Genomic DNA, 13,420 nt, shown 5'->3' on the forward strand with positions numbered 1-13,420 from the left:
TGATGCAAATCACAATGTTCAACTATCAAACCAAAACACTTCTTTATGGGTGCAAAGTTGGACATTGAGAGGGGGTTCTGAGTGTGCAAAGTCTGCACACATAAAGACTTTGGCTTTTGCTGAGACATGATACAGCATATTCAAAAAAAAAAAAAAAAAAAGAAAAAAAAAGTAGCTGACGCAGAGGAAATCAAAACCAGTTCAGTCCGGTTCCTGTGCTCGATTTGAGGTGTCTGGCAAGATGCCCGATTTTCCAATAAAGAAAGTTTGTGTATTTAAGCTTTGGTTACGCCATAGTGGTGCAATGTGCATCTGTAAAATGTGACTTATTTAACTTATTGCACTAGACAAAGGAATAAATGTGAAAATCTTCATACTTCTAAGCTGGGGTAATGGTTTGAAAAGGTGCTTTGAAGATTCCAGGGAAAGCAGTCACTTCATCCTGCCAGCATCAGCATCATCTTCCTGTATAAGGAGTTTGGCATTTTTATCCTTGAACTGGGCGACAAAGTGAGGAATGAGTTATCTGTACCATTGTTAATGATGTCAGCTGTTGCTATGTTCCGTTGAGGCAAAAAGAAAACTGTAGAGAGCAGAACAAAAGAGCATTACCAATGGGCAAAATGGACCGAATACTCCATTTTGAGCGACTCATTTTCAGCAGTTGTTCTGGAGCTTTGGACTTGGACTACGCTGACTGCATGAGGTAGGTATTCCTAAATCAAATATTACCCCGCTTTCTGAGCGTGACAGCAGCTTCATCATTGTTTAATACATTTCCAGATACAAAACTTGATTATTTTGAGCAGCAGAAAGATGTAGGTTGGATAACATGCATGCTGAAATCTGATTATGTTGTACATACAATACAAGACAATATAAGAACTTTATTTATCCCTGAAGGGAAATTCAATACATCATTACACTGCAATAATTAATGCTGTAATTACACATTGCAAATTTTAAATTCAGTATCAGAAATTGGCAGCAACTGCCAGTGATGAGAATTAAAGTCAATGCAGAAAGCAACAAACTAAACTCCCTCAAGTGTCCATCTGATGCTGGCTGTAAAAGCAAAGGAATCCCCATTAGGTCTCATGTTAAAATGCCCATTTTACAGCATAATTGGGCCTTTTAACTACCTTTTTTAATATCACATTGATTTGTTTATATTCAGGCTATGAGATATGGACAAATCATCTGTTTAGTGGTGCCAGGAGGCTTAACTTTCACCTCTGTGCCTGTTAGCTAGGAGTTTATAGCCTTTCAAATATGGCGATCGCTGTAGCTGGGCCGTACAATGCCTCTTCGGTTTATGATTTGTCTCTGTCAGAACAGCAGTACCGTAATTTGCTGGTACAACGTATTTCCAGTTTTATATAAATTCAACTTTATTTATGAGCCGTTACATCCACCAAAGAATCACACTGCAAACAATACAGGTTAAGAAACATTTGATAACAGCAAAAAAATCAGACGTCTGACCCCAGGGTAGATAATGTATAGACCCATCTTTGAAGTAGATATGCAATTGATGGCTAGCTTTAGCTTTGTTTGCTTAACATAGCTATGCATGCTACATAGTCAATGTTACTATGTAAGTCACTGTGGCTACATTAGCTTTAGCAACATGAGTTTTAGCTAATGCTAATGTAGCTACGTAAATTATGTAGCTACATAGCTTGTATATAATGTTAGCTTTGTAGCATCATTCATACAGAAATCCATGAGCTTTAGCTACATAGTTACATTATCTATGCATCTTGGGGAGCTACATAGGCTACATTTGGCACAGAATGTTTTATTGGAGGATGAGGTTTTTTCATATAAGCAGACCATTTGTGATCCTTTATTAAATGTTTTGTGATTAGGTTTTGCAAGTTAGATTTTAACTTTCGGTATCCTAACCCGTACCTTCCTCCTTACCCTAACCTAGCTGAGAGATTAATTTGATTTTATTTTGAATGTTTTAGTGTGTTTTTCCATTCTGACAGATGTGTCTCACAGCTATGGTTTGTTGTTTAAGCGCTACAGTCTGCAGCCAGACTTGATTTTTAGGTCACTTTTTTACACAGCTGAAGGGAAATGGATAATTATCCTGCTTGTGTCCCTGTACTTTATAGCATAAAAGTGTAGAATACATACTAGCCTATCTAGATATTTTGCTAATGTTTCTTTTTTCAGCGTGGACCCGGGAAGACCAACAATGTTCAAGGGTACTGCTAATGGGTGTCCTAAATGAATTAACAAATATTTGTGTATTAATTCATTGGAACTTTAAGAACACAATGGGATATTCTCATAGAGGATATACAAAACAGCAAAATAATAATAAACCTAAATGAAGAAAAGGACAAATATCAACTAAAAAGGAGCATTCAAACACAGCTTGTCAAAATTTGACAATTAGGTTTAACAACTCGGTTTTTAGATTCAAGAGTGGGTTAAAATGGTTGAATCATCCAAACTCGTGAACTTCTCTGTGCGAATGCCACAACAAAGATGGCCGACCGCACCTGACGTGCGCCACTCAGCTGCCCCGTATCTGCCTGAAGGTCCTCCCGAAAAAAACAAATTGGGGTCCTTTCTGGCGATAGGCTAGCTGTCGAAACGGCACTACGAGTCACATTGTTTAACATTACTGTAATAAATTACCAACAAATAACATTAGTACATGATTACTAAAGTACACGGGGGATGTTGATAAACTCGAAGTTTGATTCGGTTCGGTTATTTATGCCCTAACTGGTCTGATAGTTTTGTTTTTGAACGTCGATGGGTGTGTTTTTCTCTCGGTAGCCGTCAAAGCAGCAGTACCGCTATTAGCGACGCAGTCAAGCTCACGATTATCCACAAACTCCCGCAACTAATTCTGATATTTAGTGTAGAAATAAGAACGTAAGTATGGTTTAAATAAAAATATGTGTCGTTTTGAGTGTGGTAGAATTGTTGTCTTTTAATATGAGACTGCAGTCGTTACATTAACCTTGTACTAATATATTGTATTACGCACATGCTGTTATTCCCAAATACAGTCAATCTGTGTATACCTTGTTAGAGTCTGCATCTACTGCTGTGTTTGTAAGAGATAACTGGGGCTGCATAACCAGAGTGTTGAGAGCTTGGTTGAAAAATTAATGTGTTTGGGGTTATTTTTCCACAGGGGGGCGTTGATGAGCAGCAATGTCTGGCATTGCTCTTAGCAGACTGTCCCAGGAGCGCAAAGCCTGGAGAAAAGACCATCCATTTGTAAGCAACTTCTGGAACAATCTTTGCATCTTACCATATATTTATGCATTTCATTAACAGGTTTCCTAATATGCAGGCGCGTTAAGAAAACAAAGAGATGTAGTCACAGTTTTCCTGTTATCTGTGTCACCACACAGGGTTTTGTTGCTGTTCCTACAAAGAATCCTGATGGCACCATGAATCTGATGAACTGGGAGTGTGCCATCCCAGGAAAGAAAGGAGTGAGTTTCCTTTTCACATAGACAACCTATCTAGTATGAGAAGTCTCAGATTTGTTACATTAATTTATTTATCTTACATCTTTACACCGTTCTTGGAAAACCAAAACAGTTAACAATTGCATGCAGAGCTGAAAGGCAACTCTGGGTTATGAAGAAGGCAGTTTTACACATTTAACAACACACATAAGCAAAGTGAATTTTTTCTTCTTTTTTTCTGAATCAAATTGAAAACAACAGGCGATGAACAAACTGGTTTTTAGACAAAAACAAATGTTGTAAAGGTTGCAAAATTTATACATTTTTCCAGGCAGAGATAAAGAAATATTCAACCCTGCATTTTGGCGTTCATACAATAGTAGTAATAATTTAAGATTTTCTGAGATAATTGTCCCAAACTTCCATTGAGGTTTAAGTAATTTGCTTCAGTTGTAAGAAGAATTTTCCATGAAACATGAATGGAAAAATTAGGGAATTTGTTTGGATATTTTGGGGAATTTGCTGGTATTTTTATGTACTTTCTATGAAACTATGTATATTTTGCAGAGTTTCATTTGGGGTGTCTGGAAAATTTGCTTTGAAATTTACTGGAGTTTTCACAGGGATTTGTTTGAATGATTTGGGGAAATTTAGGACATTTTATTTTATTTATTTGTAAATCTTTTGGAATTTGATTGATTTTTTTATTGGGAGGAAGGCGGGCTGTCATTTGAATTTTTAAAAACAATTTCATGTAAACTTTTTCATAAATTTTTTTCTTTAATTTGACTGGGGATTTGGAGGGAGTATCCTTTTGAATTGAGAATTTTAACAGAAATTATGGGGAATCTGGATGTTTGGAGGAAAATGTTAAGATTTTTTTTTTAATGGAAATTTGGGACATTTATTTTTAAATGTTTGGAATATGGATTTTTTAAGGGGTTTCCTTTGAAATGTTCAATAATTTCATGGGCATTTCAGGGAAATTGATCAGGGTGTTTTAGGGGAGTTTGCTTTGACATTTAAAGATATTTTTATGGAAATTTGCCTCAGAGTTTTAGGGGTTGGTTTCCTTTGAAATTTAAAAAAAAAAACATTTAAATTCTTGGGAATTTATTTGGATGTTTGGGAGAATTTGATACAATTTTTTTTAGGTGATTTTATGTAAATTTTGGAAAATTATTTGTGAGTATTTGGAAATTTGATGGGGAGGGGTTGTTGTCTTGAAATTTTCAAGAATTCAGGGAATTTGATATGAATGTTTGGGGGCAATTTGCTATGAAATTTTAAGGCGTTTTATGGGTATTTGGATGGGAATTTTGGGGGATTGATGTCCTTTAAAATAGAATAAAATAAAAACCATGGAAATTCAGAGAATGTGTTTGCATTTTAGGGGAATTTTACCAAAATTTTTAGGAATTTGGGGGCATGTACTGATACATTTGTGGGTAATTTGATTTAAAACAAGAGGAAATTGCTTGAAAATTGTAAGGAATTAATGCAGAATTTTTGGGGAAATTTTTATTGGAATGTTTTTAAAGTTTCACAGCTCAGGTTGAGAGAAATGTACATTGTACATGTGACAGATAGGACTGCATACATATTGATTACAAAACTGCAGGATATTTGGTGTCTTGTTTGAAAATTCTCATTCTGTTACAGCATTGTGAGACTGAAATACATCTGTGTTTCCAAGCTCATGCTTGTCTTATCTCTGCAGTTCTTCTCTTGTTCTTTATTATTGTTTCTTCTCCATCTGTACAAACCAGCGCGTTTCCTAACAGTTATTCCCTCCTTGTTTATTCATTAGACCTTGTGGGAGGGAGGACTGTACAAACTCAGAATGCTGTTCAAAGATGACTACCCGTCCTCACCACCAAAATGTAAGCGGTTTAAAACTTCCCACATAGTTACATTCTGTGTTAAAGGTCAGAAAATAAAACAGCACTCTCTGAATAAAAGAAGAATGGTTGGGTTGTAAGAGTGTGGACACAAAATCAGAAAACAGGATTCAGTTAGTCCACAGCTTTATGTTAAACAGTGAACCCTGAGCAAAAGATGACACTTACTTTACTGGTTTGGAATAGAGCTAATATGTAATAAATATGAGTCACAGCACATAGTATAAATGTGTATAAATTTTTTGTAATTCAAGGGTGGAACATCCAAGCATCTATCGCAGAAAATCCTTTAACAATGGCGAGATATTACCAGAGGCTGGTGCTTGGCTGTGACATCTGTGCTGATATTAAGCACATTGGCATGAACTGAGTGTAATAATGTTCTTAGTCAACAAGAGCAGCATATCAATGTAGGGGATATTTAGCTACACAAGCTAAAGCGCCACCTGTACTGTACACACCACATCTATACCCTAAGTGAACTGTTGCCGAGCAGCACATAAATATTACACTCTGTGCTTGTTACATGTCACCGCAAACCAGCAACACTCTGTAATTCTGTTTCTGTTGATCACTGAACCATTGAAAACAAGGATCTGTTGATAGTTTCTGTGTTTCATCTTTGATTTTTAAGGGCCAGACTAAACAGACATTATTACAGCATCTCCTGCTGTCCACAGATTGTCCCAAAGAACTTTTTTAACCAGAGTTATATTATAATAGTACTTACATTTTTAAAAATCCCTGTGCTGCTGTTCTCATAGTTTCTCTTTCCAAAGACGTTTTTTTGGTTGAAACCAGCTGTACTATAAAATCTGTTTAAAATGTCAGACTTTTCTTTAAGATTTACAAAATTTTTCTTTCTAAAAATCCTTTCACTCCAGGCAAGTTTGAGCCACCAATTTTCCATCCAAACGTCTACCCATCAGGGACTGTGTGTCTGTCCATCCTGGAGGAGGACAAAGACTGGAGGCCTGCCATCACCATCAAACAGGTCTGGACGCTCACTCATACATCCTCTCTGTTTTTATCACCAGTGGACGTGATTGGTTCACTCAGTAACTCCTGTGCAGCTGTGTCTTTGTGAGTGGGAGCTTGTAATTGTAGAGGGTCCAAAACAGAGTGATATTAGTCAAGAAGTAAATCAAAAGACGGTGAGATTTCAAATGAAAGGGTTTCTCTGTGTTTCAGATCCTTTTGGGGATCCAGGAGCTGCTGAATGAGCCCAACATTCAAGATCCGGCACAAGCAGAGGCTTACACAATTTACTGGTGAGTGCCTCTGTCTTTAACAAAAAGAGAATGTCTGATGTTTGACCAGGTAAAGCTGGCCACACAGGATGGTTTTCAAATCTTAAGCAATTTTAAAAACATGAGAGATAATAATTCAGATATTAATGAAAATCTTTATTTATAAATCACTTGTCAGATGTTTCAAATTGAACATAAAATGTGCACAGCAGATCAGAATAAATTCTGCAAATTTTGTTGCATAAAACCCAATAAAATACATAAAGTAAGTAAAAACAGATACTCTAAAAACATGTTGTATTGAATCCTTCATAAAGTCAGTAAAATCCCTCCTGAAAAAATGTGTTTTTTTAAGGAACTTAAAAGAAAGCACAGAGTCAGCTGACCTGATTTCCTCGGGCATGTCGTTCTAAAGCTTTGAGGCCCAGACCGGAAATGCTCTGTCCTCCTTAGTTTTCAGTCCAGCTCCTGATACTGATGAAAGATGTTTGCCCAAGGATCTTAATCTGCATGCAGGAGAACTGGGGCTTAATGGGTTGGTGATATAGCTGGGAAAAAGGCGTTTGAGTGTTTTAAAAGTGATCAATAAAATCCTAAAACGTGGATCCTACTGGAAGCCAATGTAAAAATGCTAAGACAGTCTTAATGTGCTTCTTAGTTCTGGTTAAAATCTTGGCAGCAGAGTTCTGCAACATCTTTAGACTGTCAAGGGGATTTTTGGTTACAAACAGTAAAAAGACTGTTGCAGCAATCCAGCCACAGTGAAAGAAAAGTATGTAAAATTGTCTCTGTGTCTTTAAAACGTCAAAATGATAAAAATCTTGGAAATATACAAGTGGTGATAAAAATATAACTACAAGTCCTGTGGTATGCTGCTCAAAATTCAAATTAATGTCATATCCAGGCAAAAGGAGTCTTAAATTATTTTTTATCTTATAAACTCAGCCAGGCCTCCTTGTATGCATTACAGTTACAGCAAAAAAAGCCAGACCTACAATCATAAATGTCAAACATGTTTGATATCTATGATTCAAGACTGAGGAGGCTTTGCCCCGGCAGGGTGTAGTAAAACAATCTTTTGCGATCTTTTTCAAGTCTTTTCATGGGTTGCTTATAAGCCGTACTTCCATAGCCATTTAAGGGAGACTTGCCACAAGCAATCTTAGTGTAGTACATTGGTATATGCTCTGATATTCTATGTCACCAATCATGTTTTAAGAAAAAAAGGAAAAGAACCACACTACCCACAATCCTAGAGTGTCACAATAATATCTCTAATTGGAGGAGACCACTGCTACTCATGAATTTCAGCCATCGGGTGCTACTACTGAAGGTAATGGTCATGGAAAAATGGGTGGTGAGCTCCATGGTGATGAAATCTGGCTCCACATATCGTTAGCCTCTTAGCATAATTGCCTAAGTCATATTTAAGGTTTTCAGAAAAATAAGGCACAAAGAATCAGTAGTTAGGAGAGTATAGTTAGGAAGAAATCACAATTTGGCCAAGAAATGACTTTGGCGTTTATGCTAAGAGGCTAACGATATGTTATTGCCACCAGATCGGCAACCAGAAAAATCCAGTTGCAGTAGCACAGGTGTAACCAGTAGAGGGCAGTCACACCAACTCAAAATGTAGAATTTCAATAGTTTGTATTTACATGTTGAGATTTGGATCCTATCTGATAAAAAGTACAACTAAATACTCATATTTCATTCAGGAACACTCTTATACTCTAACTATTCTATTGCGAAATGGTTGTATAGTTTTACTTGTCAGATGCTCCCTGGGTTCGTCAAGCAGCATGCTTGGACTTTCTAGGGATTTCATTTCTAGAAACCTCCATATGGAAATATGCATTTATGCTAATGTGTATTGAATACAGTGAAATTTGTTCAAAAGCAATTAATCCAAACTAGCATGAATCTGAATGAAGGCTTTATGCTATAAAGGAGGAGGCTGGGTGGAGGAGGTTAAGCTTTTCCAGCAACAGCAGGGTGTTGTGTCAGCATTAATGCAAGCAGGGATTAGGGAGGATTCATATACGTCTCTGTGTTGAGAGAAAGAGCTGTGATTGGCTGTGGAAGCTAGGCGTATGTCACCTGCATGAACTAATGCTAGGCTTCGTACGTTTGTTTTCAGCTGAAGAGGGTGGTCTCAGGGTTTAGTTTAAAGAAGTTTAAGAATAGCTACTTGTAATAAAATTGCATTGTGGCTTAAAACGGTGTCTTGTCTTCATGTTTTTGTTTTGCAGTCAGAACAGGATGGACTATGAGAAGCGTGTACGGGCACAGGCCAAGAAGTTTGCCCCGACATAAAGAGTAGAGCTGGCCCCCATCCCTCCTGAGCAGCCTGAACTGATAAAAGAAGGAAGAGACAGTGCACCTGAAGGACCACTCCAATAAGAATCCAGTTTAAGTATTATTATTAAATGGTCTCACAGGTGACAAGTTAGCCTGTTATTACCTATTCATTCTTTTTTTTTCAAACTACAAAACTTCATGATTTTACTGTCTTTGAGGAATACTTGTGCACATTTGATGATCCTCCAGCATTGTTATTAGTTACTCTTCTACTGTAAGCTATGCTAATGTATCAACAGAGCTGTAGGGATACAAGTTTAAGTCTAAATCTCTCCATAGTGTTCAGTCACTTAAGCCAGAGAGGATTGGACTGTTTCTTAATCGTTCTTTGTTTTTAAAATCATCGTATCCATTGAGTATTTTAGATAGTGTTTCATGGTTTTGGAGGACTGAGCAGTGGGGCGCTTTATTCAAAATACGACCTCCAGGAGTATTTTTTAGTCCTTTTCACATATCTGAGTTTGCAGAAAAGAAAAGTCAGATTAAAGACCATCCCTGTGCTTCTTCATCGGATTTCAGCTAAATCATGGCAGTGGTTAAGTATTGGAAGTGAAGCTCCGCCTCCATCAGAGAAAGGCGGAGTCACGGGTTAGTGTTAAGATTCTCTCAGTGAATTGAATCTAGAAATCAGTTATAGTTAAGAAGTTAGTGCTCATTTAACACCAGCATCATCATCTGCTCCACATTGTATGAGGTAAAGATGCTTTACAGTAAAAGAAACAAAAATGTTGCTATGTTCTTTTACCTCTGTATAGGTTATAGATATACCGATTAATGCCATCAATTTCAGTCATTTCTCCCGCGTTGCTTTTACAATAAACACAAATGTGTATAAATGAAACATTCAGTCAAGCAGAAGCTGAAGGATCTTTATTGGACTGGCCTCTCGACCAGCACATGAAGGTTGATGAAAGTGCACTTGAAAAGTAAAAAGCAAAGGCTTGAGTTTTTTGCCTCTGAAAAATTGAGTGCATGTACATAATATAAATACTGAAAAGTTGTGGAAGTTATGTTTTATATTGTTTTAGCCAGTTGACATTTGTGTGTGGTATTATATAACAAAAGAACATGATAAATGGCATTCAATTGTGAAATAAAGTTGAATAAAAGGACATAAAAATGTGTTCTATTTAATTCTAAGATCTAACTAAACTTGTCTTATTTATCTGAAGGAGAGACAGAGCATTTTCTGACATTAATCTTGGAAATTGTACATAAAGGTGACATTTCATTCTCTTTCCACCTGATCACAAAGTCCATTGTGGTCCAAACAGTGCTTCCCAAAAGTTGTAGCCACACAAGTAACTTAGCTACACAGCTAATGTAGCTAGAGCTACCATACTATGAAGCTAACCTAGCCAACGCTATCTGCACAGCTATGTTAGCTTTGGCAAATATGGCTAAAGCTAACATAGCTATGTAGGTTATGTAGTCACATAGCTAAAGCTAACGTAGCTATGAAGCTAACATAGCCTACAGATAATTTACAATTATTAAAAATTACAGAAATAGGAAAACAAAAACTACATTTTAAATTAACGAAATAATTGATTTAATTATTATTTTAAGACTCAAAAGCATCAAAACAGCCACAAGTTTTAACCCATGTCACCTTTTAAGCATTTATTTTGTCTGACATATACAACCGGTTTCACGGTTCAACTGGTATTGGATTAGCTGGTGTCATTCTGTCTTTGGAGACATTAATGCTACTTGGCAAGAGTTTTCTAGGCCCCGATGTACATTTACAGAGATAATAATAATAATACATTTTATTTGTGGGCACCTTTCTGACACTCAAGGTCACCTTACAGACAACAATCGAGCGAAACAGTATTATAATAATAAAAAGATATTACAAGAAAATTTAAGTGACAGATTCTTGATTAAAACAAAATAAATGGCAGTGGCTCATTAGTTGTACTTTGTGACACCATGAACACCCACCGGGAACCTTTATGTATCTGTAAGCAAAGCATTTGAACTAAAATGTCCTCTTTATGAAAAAAAAGGATAACGGTTAGTATTTGAGTCTTGTGTTATGATTTTATAAGGGTTTCAGTGGGCCCAACAGATTGGACCAAAGCATTCTGAAGCTTGGGAAAGGCTGGTCTAAACAACTGAACATCTGTGGGGTGCTTTAGTAAAAATTAACCACAGATCAAGCACTAGAGGAGGTTTTTAACCCTGTTTAAACCAGCTCTAAGCACCTGTTCTCACTGTTAGTGTACATCTCTTTAAATGAAAATGATCTCCTTCTCACCCCGCCCCTCTCCTCTGTGTGGTGCGCCAACATGATGACAGCTGTTTGCTTTCATAGCCAAAGGTGAAGATCTGTGGATGGACATGCCAGGTGAGGGGCAGGTGGTATGATAATCACTTACTGTGGTGTCTAAATAGACACATACTCTAAACATACTATCATACCTCTATTTTCAGACATAGTCACACCACAAACAAAGGACTGGGTTAGCTTATTTCACATGTTTTGAGCCAGTAGATTCTCCAGACACCCAAAATACATGAGGGGGGACTGGCTACAGGCCACTACCGTAAGACATCACTTCTGTCAGAAAAGAATTTGACAGAATTTGCTTGGACATATTTCCAGTTTTAGATGAGTTTAAAAAAAGTTCCATTCAAGAAATAACCACAATGAAAACATTACAGACTAAGCAACATTTATGAAATAAAAGGGGGGAAAAAAAGGTCAGAGATGTAATCCCAGATTAAATTATGTGTAGACCTGTTTTAAATAATTACACAAGTGCCTTTTTTAACCTTAAGCTAAAACTTGCTGCACTAGCAACATAGTAAGCATTACTACATAAGTCAATGGATTAGCTTTACTTTTAGTAGTGGGAGCTTTAAGCTATGTAGGTAATGTAGCCACACTATAGCTACATAGCTAATATAGCTAAATTTAATGTAGCTAAGTTAGCTATGTAGGTAATGTAGCCACATATTAACATAGCTACACAGTGAATGTAGCTAAAGCTACCATAGCTAGGAAGCTAACAGAGCTTATGCTCAATGTGAGGCTATGTTAGCATTAGCAAATTAAGCTAACATAGCTATGTTAACTACATAGCTAATGTAGTCACACAGCTAACATAGCTATGTTAGCTTCAGCAAACACAGCCAAAGCTAACATAGCTAGCTGTTAGCTGCATAGGTAATGTAGCCACACAGTCAATTGAGCTACACAACTAATGTATCTAAGTTACCATAGCTATGAAACTAACTTAGCCTATGCTTTCTATGTAAGAATGTCAGCTTTAGCAAATGTGGCTACAGCTAACATAGCTATGTTAGCTACATGACTATGTAGCCACACAGCTAACATAGTTAAAGCTAACATAGCTATGAAGCTAACATAGCTCATGGTATCTACATAATTAATGGTATCTACATAGCTGTGTTACTTTTAGCAAACATAGCATAAGCAAATGCATCTAACGTAGCTTCTTTTACTTTTGCTATATTGGCTACATAGCCATGTCATCAGCATAGTTTTTTTTTTTTTTTTTAGCTTTAGCCTTAGCTATGTTTTCGGCATTAGAGTGTTTTCAAGGAGGACAAGCATTTTTCTGGTAATTGTTTTGTAATCAGGTTTTGCAGGTCAGGTTTTGACCTTTAACTTTTGGTATCCTAACCCTAACCCCAACCCTAACTGGAAGTTTAATTTGAGTTTATTCTTATATATCTTATATATCTTTATGTTGAGTTGCGTCTCATAGTAGTGATCTGAAAGAGGGGGCGTTGAGAGCGCAGTCTGTAGCCAGACTGTCTTGAAATGCATGCGAAAAGAAAAAAAAGGATGATATTAGTGGCTTAACGGCTTAATCTTGATCCCTTTTTTACTTTTTTCACGTTTGGTGGAGGAGGTAGGAGATAGTGATATGGGGCTGTCAGGGTTTGGGCTTGGCTCCTTATCTCCAGTGAAGGGCAAGCTTATAGGCTCTTATAGCTGCAAAAGAGGAGCCAATCTGCCCCCTTTGCATCTCCTAAATCCTCCAGTTAAACCCAAAACATTTCCATTCAGATTTTTCACTGTTCTTAATATTAAGTGCCAAATCATCCCTCACAAAGTGGCTCTCTCAGACCTTAACAGAAAGAGACTCTGAAATTCTCTACAGCAAAATTTTTGTCGCCAGTCCTAAGTCAGACCTACTAACCAACCAGTCATTTCCTGTCTATTTTAATCATGTCATTTTGATTGGTTTTGTTCTTTTATGTGTTTTTAATGTATGTGCAACCATCTGTGGATGTATACACCCACTTTATATGCTGGTATGTTTTTGCTACATACAGTATCTGTCATTAACCCTCAGTGGAACATAAGATCTGACTTACTCATCAAAGTTTATCAGACTCATCAAAGTTGTATGCATGCACTTTAAAGTATTTTGCAACTTTAGTGTTCACTGATGTTTGTTTCAAAATGTGACATTTTTGTGGT

The 13,420-nt window shown here is 36.8% G+C and overlaps 1 protein-coding gene across 1 annotated transcript; it reads left to right on the forward strand.

The window, feature by feature from the left end:
• The first annotated feature begins 2,586 nt into the window (after positions 1 to 2,586).
• LOC121503909 (SUMO-conjugating enzyme UBC9-like) lies at positions 2,587 to 10,070 on the forward strand. Its single transcript, XM_041778516.1, has 7 exons — positions 2,587 to 2,898; positions 3,164 to 3,249; positions 3,387 to 3,470; positions 5,257 to 5,329; positions 6,232 to 6,341; positions 6,539 to 6,618; positions 8,850 to 10,070. The coding sequence occupies exons 2-7, from the start codon at positions 3,184 to 3,186 to the stop codon at positions 8,911 to 8,913; spliced, it is 477 nt and encodes a 158-aa protein (XP_041634450.1). The 5' UTR covers positions 2,587 to 2,898; positions 3,164 to 3,183; the 3' UTR covers positions 8,914 to 10,070.
• Positions 10,071 to 13,420: the final 3,350 nt, after the last annotated feature.

Source organism: Cheilinus undulatus, linkage group 21, assembly GCF_018320785.1.
Source record: "Cheilinus undulatus linkage group 21, ASM1832078v1, whole genome shotgun sequence".
Classification (NCBI taxonomy): domain Eukaryota; kingdom Metazoa; phylum Chordata; class Actinopteri; order Labriformes; family Labridae; genus Cheilinus; species Cheilinus undulatus.